At 49.1% G+C, this 19,197-nt stretch overlaps 1 protein-coding gene across 1 annotated transcript; it reads right to left on the bottom strand.

Moving 5' to 3' along the window:
* Window positions 1-2,815: 2,815 nt before the first annotated feature.
* On the bottom strand, window positions 2,816-17,340 carry KLF11 (KLF transcription factor 11). Its single transcript, XM_058020495.1, has 4 exons — window positions 17,264-17,340; window positions 14,565-14,819; window positions 7,612-8,605; window positions 2,816-5,650 (listed from the first exon to the last, which is right to left on the bottom strand). The coding sequence occupies exons 1-4, from the start codon at window positions 17,303-17,305 to the stop codon at window positions 5,343-5,345; spliced, it is 1,599 nt and encodes a 532-aa protein (XP_057876478.1). The 5' UTR covers window positions 17,306-17,340; the 3' UTR covers window positions 2,816-5,342.
* Window positions 17,341-19,197: the final 1,857 nt, after the last annotated feature.

The following is a 19,197-nucleotide window of genomic DNA, read 5'->3' on the forward strand; positions in this document are numbered from 1 at the left end:
GTAAGATTACTTCATATACTACCTTTATTTTCTTATATCCTATCCCCCTACAAATGCTGATATCCAACCAGCTGAATTATTGAAAAGTTTGTTTTCTTTTCATGGTATTTCTCTATAACCACCATCAAATCACAACTGCTTGAAGGACAAGAAATTATTCAGCTTGCCAGTACTTCCTGCCCCTAAAACAGTTTGCTGGAATTAAGCAGGGCTCTGGAGAGTCTCTTACTTATCATTTTGGAAACTACCCTCCTGTTTAATACCCACAGCCTAAGACAGGATAGCTGACAAGTGCTTTTGAGCTGACACTATTAATCTCCATTAATAAACCAGCAAAAGGTTATTATTTTTAATCAAATCACTACATTATTTATCTAACAAAGATAAATGCTACATGCTGCATTTTGCACTAGTCCAAAAGGAGCAAGAGGGCCTTGCTGAGACTGAGCCTTTGCCCAGCAAGGGGGGCACAGGGGCCCACAGGCCCTGTAGCTGTGCCACAGGAACCTCATGGAGCTGCCCACCACATCTGCCAGCTGCCTGGCACAAACCACATCCACAGCAGGGCTCCCCCTCACCTCACCCTGGACACAGGACATGGCAATTATTTGCACAGGGTGAAGTGGATTTATCTGGGCAGTGATAACCAACAGAGAAGTCACTGAAGAGATGCTACAAGAGAAACAATTAAACCTAAGGTGTTCTTCCCATCTGGGACAAACTCTCCAGGTTCCTCAAGTCTTCTGCATGTTTTCAGATGTGTCCATTGCCTTCTGCACACATCAGCACTTAAGTCATCAATTTCCTTCTACACCTGAGGGCTGAAGCAGAAGAGGAGGAAGGCTGCATTTGACAGAGGATCCCAGGACAGCCTGGACTGTGAGGTGTGGCTGAGGCTTTGCAGCTTCCTCCTGGACTGTCTCACCATTTCCTCAGCCTGCAGGTTGCTGGGTTTTGAGTAATGATTTACTCTTGCTGCAGACACGGAAGCAATTTGCCTTCTCCCAGCCAGAGCCTGCCTGCCTCAAGCTGCCTTGCTGGATGTGAATTCAAGGTAAACAGGCAGATGGGCTCACAGGTTAAACTCCAAAACCAGTCTGAAGATTTATCCCTGCAGATGAACTCATGCCAGAGGCAACCCTGGGGCAGGACTCAGCTCATGAGATGACAGATGAAGGATGTTGGGTACAGATTTCACAGCTGGAAAGGGAATATTAGCCAGAGCTGTGGCCTGGGCTGGAGGAGCACACCAAGCATGCAGCATGGGCCACCTCTGCCACCTCCACAGCATCGGAGTGGATTCACTCTCCCAGTGCCCAGGCTTGAAGAGGATCAGTGCTCATGAGTTTGCAAGCCAGCTCAGGCTGCTGCTCAGCCCAGGGCTTGGCTGTACAACCACACAGGGTGGTGTGTGTAACAAGCAATGCCACTGTCTGCAAGATGAAACATAAGCCAATAGACATGTTTGAGCACAAATCCACTGTCCTTCAGAAAATGATTCCTTTTTATGGATTTAGAATGGCTTCAAGACAGAAAGACTTGCCCCCAACAATGCTTGTGTCAGCACAGGGGTAGTTGGGAAGGCTTTCTTGTATGCAGGCTGTTTTCTCTCACTGGATGAAGCTGTTCCAGACTCCAGCCCCATTAGGATGTGGACTGAGTGCACCTCCTGGCTACAGCTCAGACCACAGCTTGGGTCTAAGGAAAAGCAGGAAGGTGAGCAGAGACTGAAATCCATTGCCATGTTTCACATAAACAAAGCCAGGGAAACAAAATAAAAATCAGCAAAAAAAACCAAACCCTACAACAAGTATTCTTAGGGATATAATTGGATGCTCAGAAAAATCTTCCTTGAAAAATAGTAGGGACAGGTAAGACATCTTCCCCTGGGAGACAAAGGCATTGTGACAAACTGCAGAGCCCAGGGGCTGAAGTTTGTGCTGTTCTGCCAGAGCATTAAACCTACACCTAAGCTTTCCCTTCCAGTTGTTCTCCTGAGGGGGAAGCAGAAGCATCCATGAGATCTCTTTTCACCTTCCTCACACGTGCAAGAACAATGTGCTCTTCTGTGGACAAAGCCTTGAGTCACTGCTCCCAGGTCACTCCCTGAGGGCTGCACAGACTGAGCAGAGAAAGGCTGTGACAAAAAGCTGTAATCATTACACCTTCTCTTTTTCTGCTGGAAATAAACATTTCTGCAGCTCAGGAACTGGTCAGAGGGAAACAGCATAAAAATGTACGTGTTTGCTGCTGCTGTCACTATCATTGGACACCTCCTTCCCAGCTGAGACTGGGAGGTAACACCCAGCCTGCCATGTCCCCACCAGAGCAGAAAGAACTGGGACTAGCACAGCCACCTTCTGAATTAAATTGTCATTTCTGCCTTATTTCCAGCACTCACTCCATGCACAGCTTGTGACACTAACAGAGCAGCACCCAGCACATCCCTGGTTGCAGCTGCGGGAGGCCGGGCTGGGAGTGGTGTGGAGCTGGGAACTCTTGTTCCCAGAGAGCAGCCCCAAGGCCTGCTGGGGGTGTGCACCTTCTACCAAAACCACGAGATGAATGGTGTAAAATCACAAACAAGTGAGCATTGGTCAATTTACAACAGGATCAAAAAAATCCAGCCTTTACAGGGAAGTGAATTAGCTAGCCCCAAAGTCTTCCACTGGCCTAGACACACAACCTAATCCTGAAGGATTGACATAGTTCTGGAATGGACACCTCTGAAACCTGAAAATCCATGATTTTTTTTTTATGACTTAAAACCAGTCACGTTACATACATTTTATTTAATAAAAGTTAAAAACACGTACAAAAATGCAGTTCCATTTCCGTAAAATATAGGCTCAAAATAAAAAGACTGAACAGTAGAGTTCAGGCAGTAAAGTGCAAAGACAGCAGCTATGCCAGTCATGCTTAATCCATAAATAACCCTTAGACAGCAGCAGGAAGGAACAGGCAGAGCAGACACAGGCACAGCTATTCACGCACATCCACAGGGAACGATCCACACATCCCAGAGCGGGCTGCCAGGAACTGCAGGCCAGCCTCACCCAAACAAGGAGGGAGCAGCTGCTTTTCCACATGGTGACACACATACTTGACACACTTTTTAAAAAAGTCTGTATTCTCCAAGTCCACTGTTTCCCCCCAGCCCCGTAATGCAAAAAACATGACAATTTATATAATTATGACAAGAGTTCCCAAATTGTTTTCTCAGGTGAGCACCATAAATAGTCAGTCTGTAAAAAAATGAAGTGCTAAACTGGCTACTAAACTGAGACAGGACATGCTTCCCCTGGTTAAAAGCATGCAAAAACAGCATCCAAAAGCCAGACTTCTTCTTCTAAGAGATTTCTGAGGGAAAAAAAAAGGAAGAGCAGCAACATCTCTTTGTTCACCACAGAAACTTGGAAAACTAGGTAGCAACAGAGAACAGCAACACCACAAGGATCCACTTCACCAGGCAAAGAGGTTCCAGCTGAGCCCTTTGGAGAGTCCAAAGCAAGGTCCACACACACCCACTGGCACGTACACTGGGATTACAGCACGTGTCAGTGAGCAGGGTGTGGGCCTTCACAAGGTCAGGCACAAAAACTTCAGTACACTTAGCACAATACTCCAATTTAGTGCAGTTTGAAAACTTACCACTCTTAATTATAACTATAGATTTTAGTGTAAAAAATAATGACATAATGTGCTTTAACTGAAACAGGTCTCTGCCAAGTCAGCACCTCCAGAGATGAGATCCATGCTTTGCCCACCCTGGGAAGCAAGACCAGGATTTCAGAACAAAGCAGTAAAAGAGAGGGTGCATTCCTAGTTATGCACAGTTGATGCATATAGGAAGAACAATCCTCCTCAGTGCTCAACTATGCTTCAGTGCAGGAGTGGCTGAAGGGAGAAGAGTCCAGAAGGAATAAGCACTCCAGAAATATTTCATTTGGGGGGGAAGCTGTCTCCCAGCAAAACAGCTGGTGCTTTGATGCACTGTCAGCTCTGCTACAGTACACACACACTCCTCCTGCACCTGGGAATGGAGCAGTCTGACTGTGCTATGGGCATTTTGTTACTCACACCATGCTATTACAACACAGCACTCCTGCAGCCATTGGTTCCATTTCTTAACTATCATTACACTTTGTGTAAAAGAAAATCCATTCAACAGGGAGAGTGTATTGTTTAATAGAAAAGGGTGATTTTATACAAAGTACTGTGGAGAAGTATAAGGCCACATGAAGAGCATCATCAAGTTGACATGGTGGCTATTTCTTAAGACACAATTAGTATTTCCTCTGGTGCATTGATACAGGTAAAAGAAAGCCTTGAACTATAAGGTGCACAAGCATCCACAATACAAAAAAACCCTTTAATTTTTTTATTTCTCCTCTACTCAAAAAAATATAAAGAGAGACCCGCTAATTTTTCATGGGCTATCTTGCCATTTTTGCATTTTTCAGTTTATTTTGATATGTTGGCTTAGTAGGACCAAAAATAAAGCATAATTTTTAGTGTCAAAATTTCTAAACAGTGTTTGTACTTCTACCTCCACCAGAGCAGCCTGGCTCCTCCAAACTTTGCTTCAGTGGCATGTGGACTCGAGAATGCTTCTACCAACAGCCACATCAGCTTCTACTTGCAAAGGGTATGAATTCCTAAAATGTGAAGGATTTCAGCTCTTGTATTCTCAAATAAGGTCATTCTGGTTTGGTTTGTTTTAAAAACTACTGACTCATTTTGATCTTCCATCTACCTGCACAAGGAGGGTGTAAGAGCACTAGCCCATGGCAGGATCAGGATTTGCAAGTGCGAAAACCAAAAAATATGTTATCAAATGGTAAGTGTTTATAAAACACTCTGAATGCAATAGTTTAGGTTTACTGAAAAGGAGTTTCCAAAACTCTGGGTCTCATCCAGCACAGCCCTACTAATGCAAGTAATTTGCCTGCATAACAAGACCTAAATGAACAAATACAAAATATATTTGGTATAGAAAATAGTACTATAAAAATTAAAAACCACCCTGTTTTACTGTCCATCAAAATATTAACAGCAAGCATTACAACTTTTTTTAACCTATTGCCAAAATAATTTCCAAGGAGTTCTACTTTCCTGAAGTGCTGGTGATTGCAATTGCCCAAGTACTGAAAAAAAATCCAACAGGGAAGGGATGAGGAAATATGATAGATTTCTCACATAGCACTATCAACAGAGGACCTAAACTGCAGGAAACTAAAGTACACACAAACACGAGGAAAATAAAAGCCATTTCCCATTCTGCTGTTGCCATCGGAGCTCTTCCTGATCCTCAGACAGTCTGCAGAAGGCGCCTCTTCACTCTAGCCCTGGCAGGCGGGTGATGGCATGGGGATGAGCATACTCAGAGCACTGCTGCTGCTCTTGGGCTTCTCTGCTGTGGCAATTCTGCTGAGTTTGCCAAGCTCTGTCTGCCAGCTGGGGGTCTTCTTGGTGGCCATGTGGCGGCGCGTGTGCTTGGTGAGGTGGTCGCTGCGCATGAAGCGGCGCTCGCACACCGGGCACGAGAATTTCTTCTCGCCCGTGTGCGTCCGGCGGTGCCGCGACAGTTCATCCGAGCGGGCAAACTTCTTGTCACAGCCCTCCCAGTTGCAGCTGAAAGGTTTTTCCCCTGCAGGACATAAAGGAAGCGTTTGTTACTTTTGAGAAGTTGTGTTGCAGTCTTATCAAAGGGCTAACTTAAAATCTGCCTTGCAGGAACCAGTGAGTTCACAGAACTGCTCATCTGTGCAGTCAATGTAAGATTAAGCTGAAGTTCTGTTCCAGAGAATAATAGCTATCATTTCTACTTATTTCCTTGTATCTCTCTTTAAGTGTTCTTTAATCAAGTCTGGTTTTTCAGTTGTCTAAAGTCCAAGTTTAAAGAAATAGAGCCTTCATAAAGATGCCTTATCTGCTGACTGAACTAGAAGCAAGCCCCTGCCCCCATCCCCATGCATCCATATCTCTCTGGCTGCAGCATGTCATCCACAAATACAGGAGGCAAACAGGAAGCCTGGAATGGAGTCTCGGGGTCCTGCTGCTCCAGTGATCCAGTCCTGCACACAAACACACCAGCAAGCACTCCCAAGCAAAGCCTGTCCTGCCAGCCCCCAGAGACCAGGAATGGCAGCAAGGCTGCCCACATCAGCTGCTGCTCATCTTGGGCCACTGCTGGACATCCCACCTGTCCTGAACAACCACAACTGCAACTACTGCCTGCAACTCTGACAGGGCTCCAGATAAACATCCACCACGTGGCCCAAGATTATGGGAACACTTTGAGGCAGAAGAGAAGGGGCCCAAACAGAAAGGACACCCCACAGGAGCATTCTCACTTCAGGTATTGAGAGTAAAGTCTGTGTCTTCTGGATGTGCTATGATCTAGCAAGTCAGCGTGCAGAGAAAAGGCTGAAAAAGAAAGCTGAACTACTCCTCCTCCTGATCCTGTAATGGGAACTGGCTAGTGAGGGGTCAGTGTGTTTCATCTGCCACTGTATCTTAACCATGATACAGGGACACACCCAGGCTCCCTATGGATCAGCAGCCACATGCACAAAGCAAGGCACTTGCTGATAGTCTGTTTATCCTGGAGCACCAGGGTTAATTCAGCAGCCTCTCAAGCCAGGAGCAGAAGCATCATTCTACCTCTGAACTGTGGTTTACAAGAATTATCAGCTTCATGTAGAGGTTAAGCTCTTTCCCCAAAGGAACTGTGAAGACAAGCTGCCAAACTAATGCAAATCCCATCACACAAGCTGATATCCAATAAACCAGTGACTATGGGTAACAGCAGCCAGGGGAGAAAAGCCAAGGAAAAACAAAAATACACAGAATTATTTTATACCAATAATCTCCCACCATACCTATCCTTCAACATCAAAAATAATCCCTGAGAAATCAAAGTTAGTTTTAATTTAACAAGATCCTGGAAGCAGAAAAAAGGTAAGTAAGTAAAACACATATAGACTGTTTCCCCACTGACCCAATTTATGGAGCAAATCACTTCATATTAATTACAATTAATTTTCATTTACTACTAAAATTCCCCTTTTGCAACTGAATAAACTGTTACACTCTCATAGGAGCTCTGCTTCCTAACACAGCAGCCAAAAATCTCAATGCATTCCCATTTATCCTACACAAAACTCTAGGGGAGCAAAAAAAACACCAAAGAAACAAAAAAAAAGCAGTTTCTGAGTTTCTCTTTTCTTTTACTCATGTGACAATTAAGACCAACTACCTGTACTGTATTTTGCCTACACCAGACCTCCCCATGCTCCAAAAAAAGGAACTTGCACAATTCATTTCCATCTAGTCCAGATGGCAGGATTCCACTTAGATCTAAACACACGCACACAGACGGCAAAGCTTCACTCCAGCTAAAGCCTGTGAAATTCAGCTAACACTACAGGGTCAGCTGAGGTCTCAGAACAAAGTACATCTTGTTTTGCCTGTCCATGGAGAATGAACATTCCTTCCATCCCTGAGATGAGCAAAAGCTTCCCCATCACCTGCTCCTTCCCTTTCCCACCCCCTCCTTGCCAAGAGCCTGCATTTCAGCACCCCACACGGGCAGAGCCCCTCACGCACCGGTGTGGGTGCGCAGGTGGGCCTTGAGGTGGGAACTCTTGAAATAGGTTTTCTTGCAGCCGGGGAAGTCGCACACGTAATTCCTCCGCCTGGAGAAGTCCACCTGGGGGGCACAGGTCTGGCCAGAAGCGATGAACACGGGAGCAGGGGCGAGGGGCAGGAGCTTGGTGCTGCCCACAGTCACCAGGGCCTGCGGGCACGGCGGCGCCTGCGGGACAGCGGGCTGTGGCAGAACCAACATGACAGTCCCCTGAGGCACAGAGGGGCCCATGAGCACGGGCTGGGGCAGCGGGGCTGTCTGGGGCAAGATGGGCTTCATGGGAGCTGAGAGTGCTGGAGCTGGAGGCTTCACATAGGCATTAATCATGCTGCTTTGTCCATTTAAAGGGATCATCTGACAGAGAACCTGGGGGCTGGAGACGGGGGCAGGTGTCACTGGGGTAGCTCTTTTTCGCAAGTCATTCTCACAATTCTTTGGTAAGTGGGTTTGTGGCGAAACAGGCCGGACCGGTAGCTGCCCTTTATTGGTCACAATATCACTGGAGTCATGTGCATAAGGCTGATGTGCCGGAGAGGTTTTGTCGATTAAATCACCCGCAGCCCACGTGTCCTGTGGCAGTCTGGAATGTTTTGGGTCATCCGCTCCACACCAGTCTCTGGAAGCGCTGCAGCCTGAAGTTACCTTTGTTTGCTCTTGCACAGCAGGAATGTGATGGTAAGCAGAACTATCACCTGTGTGCCGTATGACACTTGTTGCCATGGCCCTGCAGGGCTGAGGGGCAGGGAACTCAGAGATCACTGGCTTCTGCCTGCACGGTGGCCCCACACTGGGAGCAGATGGCCTGGCTGTGGGAGAGGCACCGGTGGCTGAGGTGACCGAGCAGGCAGCTGTGTTTGCCATGACTGTCCTTGGTTTGGAGTAAGTCACCTGTGAGGACAGGAGCGTGGCTGCCGACATCTCAACAAAGTCAGGGCTGTGTGGAGGGGTCATGCACTGCAAAAAAACCCACAACAGTGTGCATCAGTGTAATTCCATGGCACAGTTTTCCCGTTTTCACTCTGAAAAATAAAATTACATGCCCTCTCCCAGCATCTCAATGTGCCTCTTAGAACAAACTGAATAAAGTCTACTGCTGTGGTTTAATCCCAGAGGGCAATGAAGTCCCATGAAACTCACTCATCCTCCACCCTCAGATGGATGGGAAGGAGAATCAGAAAAAGATAAAACCTATGGGTTGAGATGAGAACAAGTTAATAATTCAAATACAGGAAAATACAATAATAAAAATATAAAAAACACAGATAAAAAGACAGAGAGAAATAAAGTTCAAGAGCAACAAATGATGCAGAGTACAGCTGCTCACCACCCACCTGGCCTGATCCCAAGCAGTGACTGGCCCCTCCTGGCCAACTCCCCCCAGTTTATACACTGAACACAATGCTCTGTGGTATGGAACACCCCTTTGGCCAGATTGGTCAGTAGTGACCTACCCATGCTCTCTCACAAGGCTTCTCCTCCTCACTGGCAGAGCAGGAGACACTGAGAAGTCCTTGGTTTAATTGCTGCTGAACTGTGCTTACTCTAAAACATCAGTGTGTTATTAATGTTATTCTTACCTTAAATCCCAAACACAGTACTCTGCCAGCTACTAGGATGAAAACACTCTATCCCAGCTGAAAACATATCTACCCCATATTCTATGTATTTACATCATGCCCACACTTTTCAATACATCCCAATTGACCACCATTACTTTTCTTGTCTTTTGATACAGGCATCATTCCCTTAGTCTGTGAGCCATCCCTCTAAAACATCTGCTGAGCTCATTCATGGATTGCTTTGGGCTCCAATTCAGGGCAGAAAAGATGGTGAGTTATGTTGGATTGCAGCCTACTGAAGTTAGTTCTCATTCCATCACTGCTGTGTTTGTCCAGTTTCATCAAAGTTTGTTCTTCATGAATTTGGGTGATTCCTACTGTAATGCCCCTGATGTTGTGTGTAGCCAGCTCAGCAGGGGTGACATGAGTGTTATATGGCAATTAGCATCATCCAACCCAAATCACTGGCTGTTCTCACACAGAACCAGATCCCCATGGATGGGCTGTCATTGCCTGATGCAGGAAAAATCTGACTGTTTTCCCCAGCTTTTTTGTGTGCACCACAGGGACTTTATCCCGTTCTACACTATGCAGAAGTTTTGCTTGAGCACAGCTGGCAGATGCACTAGTGCTGACTGCCCAGGTGGCCTTTGCTAAATGTGTATCCCATTGTTTGAAGGTCCCACCACCCCTTGCTCTCAGTAACAGTCTGTTATATCATTCAATTTTCCTGGAGACTGGCACATGATAGGGAGGTGATAAACCCACACAATGCCATGCTCTTCAACTCAGGTGTCTGTGAGGTTGTGTTGGAAATGAGTCCCCTTGCCTGGCTCAATTCTTTCTGGGGTGCCCTGTTGCCACAAGACCTGATTTCCAATGCTCAGGACAGTGTTCCAGGCAGTGCCATGGGGCATGGAATAGATTTCCAGTTATCCAGTGGTTGCTTCCACCATCATAAGCACATGGTGCTTGCCTGGGTGGATTTGTGGGAGTCTGATAGAGTCCATTTGCCAGGTGTTCCCATATTTGTATTTCAGCCATTGTCCTCCACACCAAAGAGGCCTTAACTGCTTGTCTTGAATAACTGAAGTGTGTGTTTCACAACTATGGATAGCCCAACAAGAGTGTCCATGGTCAAGCCCACCCCTTGATCATCACCCCATCTACATGTTGCATTTCCTCCTTGATGGCCTCAGATGTCATGGGCTCACCAAGCAATAAGTAATTCACACTGGTGAATCTTGCCAATCCAGATCCACCTGAGCCACTTCAATCTTAGAAGCCTGATCCACCCATTGGTAGTTCTGATGTTCCTTGGTGGCCAAGTCTTGGGTACGTGAGCATCCACCGATGTACCCTTACAACCAGGCTCTCCACCCAGGCAGCAGTACCTTGCCACAAGGCAGCAGCCCAGATGGGTTTACCTCTGCTCTGCTTCCATCACTGCAGCCACCACCACAGGGCATCTGCCACCACCCGTGAATCAGCACAGAGATAAAGCACTGGCTGTTCTTCCTGTTCAGCAGTGTCTAAAGCCAAGGTTCACCTCTGCAAAGTAACTCAATTCACCTTCTCCTTCAGCAGTTTCTGTAATTTTTTGTAGGCTACACCATACAGCCACTTTCCATCTTCAGTGCTTTCCTACAACACAGCAGGAATCAAACAGGGCATATTGTTTCTCATTTTTGGGTAACTTATTATACAATAGTCTCTTCAGCACATGTCATCTCCTCACCAGGTGGCATCCAGGAGTCTGCCATCTCACCAATCCCAGGAGTCTTGGAAGTAATTGAGGTTTCCTATTTGAGAAACCAGTGTGACCAGCAACACCCACTCATTCCACACAGCATCAGCTACAGGATGTGTAGGAGACCCATCCTTTGCACATCCAGCCCAGCACCAGCAATCAGGATGCCAGGGAAGCTGTGTTCAGTACCAATCACTTCCAAAGCAGCTGGAACCTCTTTGTAAGCTGCCAGTATCTGTTTTACAGCTGGAATACAGAGGGATTCAGATCCTCTCTACCCCAACTCCAAAATCCTAGAGGCTGACCTAATTCTCTCCCGTGCCTTCTACCAGAGGTTCCAGGTAGGGCCACTTTCTTTGGCTGCAGTGTAGAGCACATGTTTTGTATCTTGTCCTGCCTGGACTGGCCCAAGGGCTGGGGCAGAGTTAATTTTCTGCATGAATTATCTCCTGTTTAAGTTGTTCAAAGGCTTGTTGTTGTTCAGGGCCCCATTTGAAATCATTCTTCTTCTGGGTCACTTGACAGAGAAGGCTGACAATCAGACTGTAATTTGGAATATGCATTCTCCAAAACCCCACAATGCCTAAGAAAACTTGTGTTTTTCTTACTAGTTGCCAGAAGTGTATCTGTTATTTTGTTAATCAAATCCATTGGGATCTGATGACATCCACCTTGCTATTTTATTCTTAAAAACTGGATCTGCTATGCAAGCTCCTGGACCTTACTTTGTTTTATGGCAGCTTTCACAGAGATCTGGACTATTTTCTTCCCTTTCTCAAAAACTTCTGCTGCTGTATTGCCCACAGTGGTACCATCAATATATTGCAAGTGTTCTGGAACTGGATCAGTCCATGGCAAATGGTTCAAAGTTTTGCCATGTGGGTTGGGGACACTGACTTCATCTGGATCTGTGGGTGACTGTGCCCTGCTCATGTCATAAGAAACCCCTCTGGTACAGCTAATTCCCTCAGGCAGCAGATGTGTCTCCCCACAGCAGCCCACCTGCCCAGGTGACACTGCCTCTTTCCTGAAGGGATACCTTCCTTCACACTTGACCGAGTTGCCTCCACAGGCTGAAGACCTGCGACATTTTTCCAATCACCTTGTCAATGCTCTCTTCCCAACTGCTTGGCTTCCCTATCTCCTAATTCCAGCTACTAGCCCCACTGGAGCAGCCAGGTGATAATGTGCACACCTGGACAGCAGCTGAAACGTCTTCACATCCCTCAGAACCAGGGATTGAGTGGTTATCTCTTGTTCTGTCTCCTCCTCCATCCAGTTTTTGTGATGGCCCTGCTTCATCCCCCTTCACTAAATGAGCTGACTTTGGTGTCCATTTCTTCTTGTATACAAGGAAACTGATAATGGCACAAGCTCATCATCCTCTGGCTCAGCTGCATCATCCCCTGCTGGGGTCTGAGTGGTCACACTGCATGTGTGATGCCAGGGTCTGAGCAGCCACAAACAGTTGCTTAACCCTAAACAAGACCTGAACCACATCCCCAGCTCCTGGTCATTCACAGACCATGGTTTCAGCATCCCAAGGATATTCAAAATTTCCAAAATTCCCATGCCTGGAGAAGAAGGGGAAGATTGTGCGTGCCTTCTACACAGGCTGGCTCTCTGAGGCAAAAAGGCAAGCGGTGTCACTATTAACAGTTTCTGATAAGTGGTTCCCCAAGTACAGAGGTGATGACAGAGGAGCTGAGAGCATGAAAACCAGATGAGTTTCAAGGGCAGCAGTTCTGTGCTATCACATAATCCAGTGTTACAAAGTACAACAAAATGATAACCTTAGCCCAGCCCCCAGAGATGATACCATAACACTAGGGGGAAAATACACAAGAAGTAAATTGTTACATAACACAACAACCCTGATAGCAAATAATTCAACACTGTGATCAACAACTAATAAACTAATAAAATGAATCCTGATAACAAATTTGTTTCAGCACAGTCTGGTCAGATCTGTCATAGAGGAGAATCAGAAAGATAAAACTCATGTGTTGACACAAGAACAAGTTAATAATTGGAATAAAGTAAAATATAATAACAACTGTAATTATTATTACAGGGAGGTACCAAAGAGAGAGAGCAATAAAACCCAAGAGAAACAAGTGGTTTACACAGTACAATTGCTCACCACCCACTGACCAATGCCCAGGTCCTTCCCAACATCACTGGTCATCCCAGTTTTTATGCTGGCCATGACACTCCATGGTATGGAATACCCTCCTGGCCAATTTGGATCACCTCCCCTGGCCATGCTACTTCCCAGCTTCCTGGGCACCTCCTCACTGGTGGGAATCTGAAAAGTCCTTGACCTGGGTGGGGTAAGCACTGCTCAGCAACAACTGGAACATCAGTATGTTACCAGCATTATTCTATTCTAAATCACAAACACAACACTGTGCAGTTACTAGGAATAAAACTAACTCTATCCTAGCCAACACCAGGACACTACATTGCCTTATGTCATGGCCATTCTGATTAAGCTCAAAAGTGTATTAATAAAAGGAGGGCAATGAGGCAGCTGTAAACCTGCATAAGATACTGTAAGTATACCCACTGCACCACAAAAGTCTTTCATTCCTTTCTCCTCAGCAATGGGCACAGCTGTAAGAGGCTATGAGTAGAATAAACCAACAATGGATAGCACTACTCCACTTTTCTATTTCAAGCTCCCAGCAAGCCCTAGATCTTTTCTCAATGATTACCTCATTGTTTCATGGCTACCTTTTAGATAAAGACAAATGTAACTGCTCTGTCCCTTCTTATTCATCCATTTCTCTCTATGCTGTCTTCCTGCATCACCTCTTCTTCCTCCTTTCCCACTGAAGGGTCTCTCCTGTGCTGCTCCAGAGACAGTGTCAGCACTGAGCAGCAGGAGATATTATGGCAGCTGCTTGTCAGGCTGCTCTTATCTCAGCCTCTTTCCTCTACTACTCCCCTTTTACCTGGCAACTGCATGCTAGAAGCCTACTGGTTGAAATGGGCCTTGGCCATCTAAAACCCTGATGGCACCAAGCCTTTTTTTAATACCTACTTTTGTTGCAACATAAATTGAAACAAAAGAAAAAAAATTGGATTCAACCAACATTAGTCAGCTGGAGTAGACCAATGTCTGGAGAAATAACAGACTACATGTACAAACACATAGTACAGAAACTAATTAAATTGCCTATTTCATAAAGGCAACGTGCACTTTCTCATACAATGACCAGTGAAGCATAACATCATCAAGGGCCTTTTTTCATACAGTGCCTGTAGAAATGCTGATGCCAAATCACCAAGGCTCACTCTGCCATTCCTACTCAAAGTGTTCCAAGGAACCTACAACAGCCATCTCGACATCCCTGTCAAATCCAATAACCTGTCAGCAAGGGCTTTCACATCTAAATTTAACAAAAGCCTCTACATTTGCTAAACCAGAGACAGCAAAAAACCACAAACTCAACATGCTCACCTCACTACTCTGTGCACAGCACAGGCTGTGGCAAAGGGACACCTGAGCAAGCCTGTCTTTTCCAGCCAATTTAAAGCATTGCAGGGCTGTGACACCCACGTGTAGGGCATATTTGTTTGGTGTTCATGCTTTTCTTACCAGTGTGGATAGACAGTCCTTTGGTAACTCAGCCGGAGCCTCGGCGTGCATTGTGAAATCCCCAGAATCCGAGAAGGGCGTGAGGGGCCTTATCTTTAATATGTCACCTTTCTGTGATCTTTGCCCCCAGGAGCTCATACAAACAAGGGCTTCAACAGCTTCAATGTCGTTCTGCTCCAGGGTGCTGCAGGTGGACCTCTCGCTGTCATGGCGCTGCCGTTCCCGGATGGACTCGTAGATGTCCACAATGTCAACCTGGGTGAAATCGGATTACTGGCTGTTAGCACGAGTCAAACACAGAACTGACACCACCCACACACTGTCTGCTCACAATGAAGGTCAACTGAAACAGATCCCATGCCCGTGGCAAGACTTTTACCAGCTGGCTCATCTCTCACTCTCCCCCGAGCAGCTCGTCCCCACACTCCCTTCTCTTAAAAAAAAAAAGAAAAAGAAAAGGAAGACATGTGATTTTCCAGCAAAAGAACAGATATGTGTGTGGCTCACATTTCCAAGCTTACTTTCCTGGATGACACTGCTCTGAACAAACACACCCCATGCTTCCATACAAGCATAAAAGAGGAAAATCCTGACTTTGAACCTTGTTTAGAGAAGGCTGTTTCCTGAATCCAAAAGACTATTCAGCACTAATCTCATTCTGGAAACATTTAGAAGATAAATTTCAGCTGCCAGTAAGATGCTTTAAGGTATGATCATTGACTTGGAGTACTGCACATCACAAAAGATTTTCAATCTTATTTTTAACAGGGAAGCCAGGATGGGTAAAAGATGGAAGGAAAATAGTTTTCAAAGTACAGTGGAACTGTTTGCATTGTACTTCAGAAAGGCCTGATGCTACATGGGTGCTAGGTACCTAAAACACACTCTGAGTAAAACGAAGACAAATGTAATCATACTGACTCGTTTCCAATTGCAAGCATCACAGAGTATTTTTGTGTGCATGTGTACACGTGCAAAACACTTGACTTCTCTGCACAAGGATATCCAAACTTCATAAAGCTCTCACAGTGCTTGGCAGTGGCTCCAAAAGCTACGCTAGCCTGATGGGTTATTACTCACATGCCAGCTCAGTCTCAGCGAGGAATCCAGGCTCCTCCAGTCTTTAGACACACCAACTAACCTGAAGGCTGAGATTTAGAAGTGTGGACCAAGCCTCTTGGGCCTACTGCTGTTACATAGAGTGTTTATGTACTGCAGGAAAAAGGTTTTAACTCTAAAGGCAACACCACACAGTGAGCATGGCCTCAAGCCCTAGAAGGAATTCTGCTCATTGGGTAACAGCACGTACTCTAAGTCAATGAGTTTTGTTACTGAGTTAAGTAATGCGGGATGATCCTTATTCAATAGTGTTACAAAGATGAAAAGCTGTGTTTGCACTCTAGGGATGTGCAGGCAACCCTGCTAAGCATCATGTATCAAAAATATTGGTACTGCACTCACAGAGGACTTTCACCTCAAACATGAGGTACCAGGCATGGAGATGTCATGGTCTGGGGACTGGAAGGGGTAAAAGCAATTAACACTTTCGAGAGAGACTTCTAAGAATTTCCACTGAAAAACGGTGAGAAGAAAACACGATGTGTGCCTGCAAGCCGGGCCCTCAATGGCCTGTGACACGGGGCACGCCAGGCGAGGCGAGGCACCGAGCACAGTCTGCCAGCGCTCCTCCAAGCGCGCCTCCAGGCAGCCAAGCCCACGGGCTGACCCTACATTTCAGGACAGCAGCTTTCCCTGAAGAGACATTAAAAAAAATGTGCCTCGCTTCCTCAAAAAACACCCCGAAATCCAAAAAAAAACCTCACAAAAAAAGCTCTTTCTGCAGACGAGCGCTGCAGCGCGGGCTCGCCGGCTGCTGCCAGGGAAATGGGCAAGCGCGCCAGGCGCCTGTCCTCACATCACCCCGCCGGGAACGACGTGCGGGAAGCGGGCAGGATGGGCACCAGCACGGACGGGCGGGATGCGGGCATAATGGGCACCGGCAGGGACGGCGGGGTGCCGGCAGGATGGGCACGGGCAGGGACGGGCGGGAGCGCGGGCAGGATGGGCATCGGCAGGGCGGGTCGCTGGCGGGAAGGATGGGGCACGCTCAGGGAGCATGGGGGGCGGGCAGAGCGATGCGGACAGTGCGGGTCGCTCCCGGGCAGGATGGAGGCGGGGGTGCGGGCAGTGCGGTCGCTCCCGGGCAGGACCCACCGTGCGGGCAGTGCGGGCCGCAGGGCAGCGGGCGGGCGGTGCCGGGGGGCAGCGCGGGTCCCACCGCGGGCAGCGCCTCCCGCCGCCCGCAGGGGCCCCCACCCGCTCCCCGCTCCACGGCGGCTGCCCGCGGCCGGGCGGTGCCACGGAAGGGAGGATGGCGCGAAAGGAAGCAGGAGGAGGAGAAGAGGGCGGAGGGCAGCTCCCACCCTGCCACCGCCCCCGCACGGTGGCTGAGCGAGGGCCGCCCCCCTTCCCTGCAGGTGACCGGAGCAACACCCGCTCCTGAGGGCTCTGCCCTGGCACAGCCGCCCCTCACCCGCTGCCCAACCGAGCCGCTCCCCGCCGGGTGAGTAGCGGTCCCGGCCGAGGCGGGGACGGTCCCCGCACTGTGCCCGCCACCGAGCACGTGCCCGGACTGCACTGGCGCTGGCCATCCCCACCGCCCCCGCTTCCATCCCTCCCTCCGCGCGCCCGGTGCTCACCGCGGGCGCATCTCCCATGTCCGAGCAGGGCGAGCCGTGCATGGCGTGGCTCGGGCGGGCGGCGTTGGCAGCGGCGCTCCCGGGCAGCGGCAGCGGCGGCGGCGGCAGCGGCGGCAGCAGGGGCGCGCACACAGCGGCGGGAGCGGCACCCGGCAGCGCCGCCTCCTCCCGGCCCCGCCCGCAGGGAGCGGCGCGGCCGCGCGCGGGGGGAACGCTCCGAGCGCGGCCTGCGCCAAACAGCGCGGGGGAGACGGCCCCGGCCAATCAGCGCCCGCCGCCGCCCGCGCCCGGCCAATGAGCGGCGGCGGGCGGCGTGATCGCGGCGTGCCGGCGGGAAGGGCGGCGCGTGGGCACGGCCGGCGGGAAGGCGGGGCGGGGGCGGGGCCGGCAGGGGCGGGGGAGCGCGCGCTGGAAACTGGGGGAAAGGTCGGGGGCGGGCGGCGGCCGGGAATGCCCGCGCGCGGGGGGCGGGGCCGCCGCTGGTTCCCGCCTCCCCGCGGTGCGTGCGGCGCGGCACGAGCGCTCCCGCCAACCGCCGTCCGCGTGCGTGCGCGGGAGAACCGCCGGGCCCGCCGCTTCCCGCCACCCCCGCCAGCTTCCCCGTCTGGGAACGGCGCCCCTGCTCCCGCAGCTTCCCCGTCTGGGAACGGCGCCCCTGCTCCCGCAGCTTCCCGCTACCACCGCCAGCTTCCCCGTCTGGGAACGGCGCCCCTGCTCCCGGAGCTTCCCGCCACCCGCCGCCAGTTTTGCCGTCGAGGTCCTGCCTGCCACGTTTGACAGGAAAGGGGTCGGGTGCCTGCCCGGCCACGGCACTGCTTTGCCGGATAAAGTATTTGGGATCACAAACAGTCCTAAACCCCCTCCCAAAATCCATGAAGGGTCACTGTTATGGATCATTGGATCCGTTGGTGTTGGAAGGCCTCCCCTGGGCCAGCCCAGAATGCAGCTCTTAAAAGCCTTCAAGTCACAACATATATTCTATTTAAAAATGTGTGTTCTTTGGTTTTTCCTGTCCCCAGCCCTTGTTTTCATTTCCCAGTGGCAGCCGAAGTGTGTTGGCCCAGCAGGATTTGTGGTTGTACTGAGCAGCACCAAGCGCTGGCAGTGGCAGCACCGAGCCCAGCTGGGGCAGCTCTGCATCTCACAGCCTGCCATGGGACAGGAAAGACCTGTGTCCCCAGGGGGGTCAGACCTGTGTCCCCAGGGGGGTCAGACCTGTGTCTCGGGGACAGGACAGACCTGTGTCCTGCAGGCCTCTGATGGCTGCTGGCTTTGACAGCACTATCCCAACCCTGCCCCTTCCCTTATGCCTCCTAGACACAGAATGAGGACAGCAAAAAGCATTTTAATCTGCTGAATTATCTCTATTTGTTCCTTCCCTGGTTTCTGGAGATGTTACATCCACAAGTATCCACACAGAGAATCATCTTGAACCTCTGGGCACCTTCTGCTGTCAGCTTCATTTTGCCACTGGGGTTTATTTTTTCCCTTACAGTTGCTCCAAGTCCCCGTCCTTCCCTGCTGCCCATGCAGTTTCTAAAGCTTCACTGCACTGTGCTCATCCCTGCCTTCATTGCTGCAGATTTCAGCTTTCCCAGCCCTGGCCCATGCCAGCCCACCAAACAAGGAGAGAAAGGGATCTCCCTGGCCAGCCCTGTGCCGTGCAGGGGTTTCCAGCAGCTTTCTCTATCTATTTGCATGAGACTTGCTGTGCTGGAGCCCTGGCCTCTGCTGTGGGATGGGAAGGAAAATGCTGATAATTCAAACTGCAAATCGAGTTCTGACATTGAAGAGTTTTGTTCACAGAAGGGAATCAGTTGTGTGACAGAGAATGGAAAAAGTTTGTGAAAATGCTGTCAGTGACTAAAAAGCACAGCTGAGGTGGCACAGTGGGGGCACGGGGTTAGTGCCTCTCAATTGCATGGATCCTTTTC

The sequence above is a fragment of the Melospiza georgiana genome, chromosome 3, assembly GCF_028018845.1.
Source record: "Melospiza georgiana isolate bMelGeo1 chromosome 3, bMelGeo1.pri, whole genome shotgun sequence".
Taxonomy (NCBI): Eukaryota; Metazoa; Chordata; class Aves; order Passeriformes; family Passerellidae; genus Melospiza; species Melospiza georgiana.

Coding starts and splice junctions, on each gene's coding strand:
- KLF11 (XM_058020495.1), bottom strand. CDS start 17,305: ATGCACGGCTCGCCCTGCTCGGACATGGGAGATGCGCCCGCG. Junction 14,820..17,263: donor ACATGGGAGATGCGCCCGCG/GTGAGCACCGGG, acceptor GATTTCACCCAG/GTTGACATTGTGGACATCTA. Junction 8,606..14,564: donor AGGACTGTCTATCCACACTG/GTAAGAAAAGCA, acceptor GTTTTTTTGCAG/TGCATGACCCCTCCACACAG.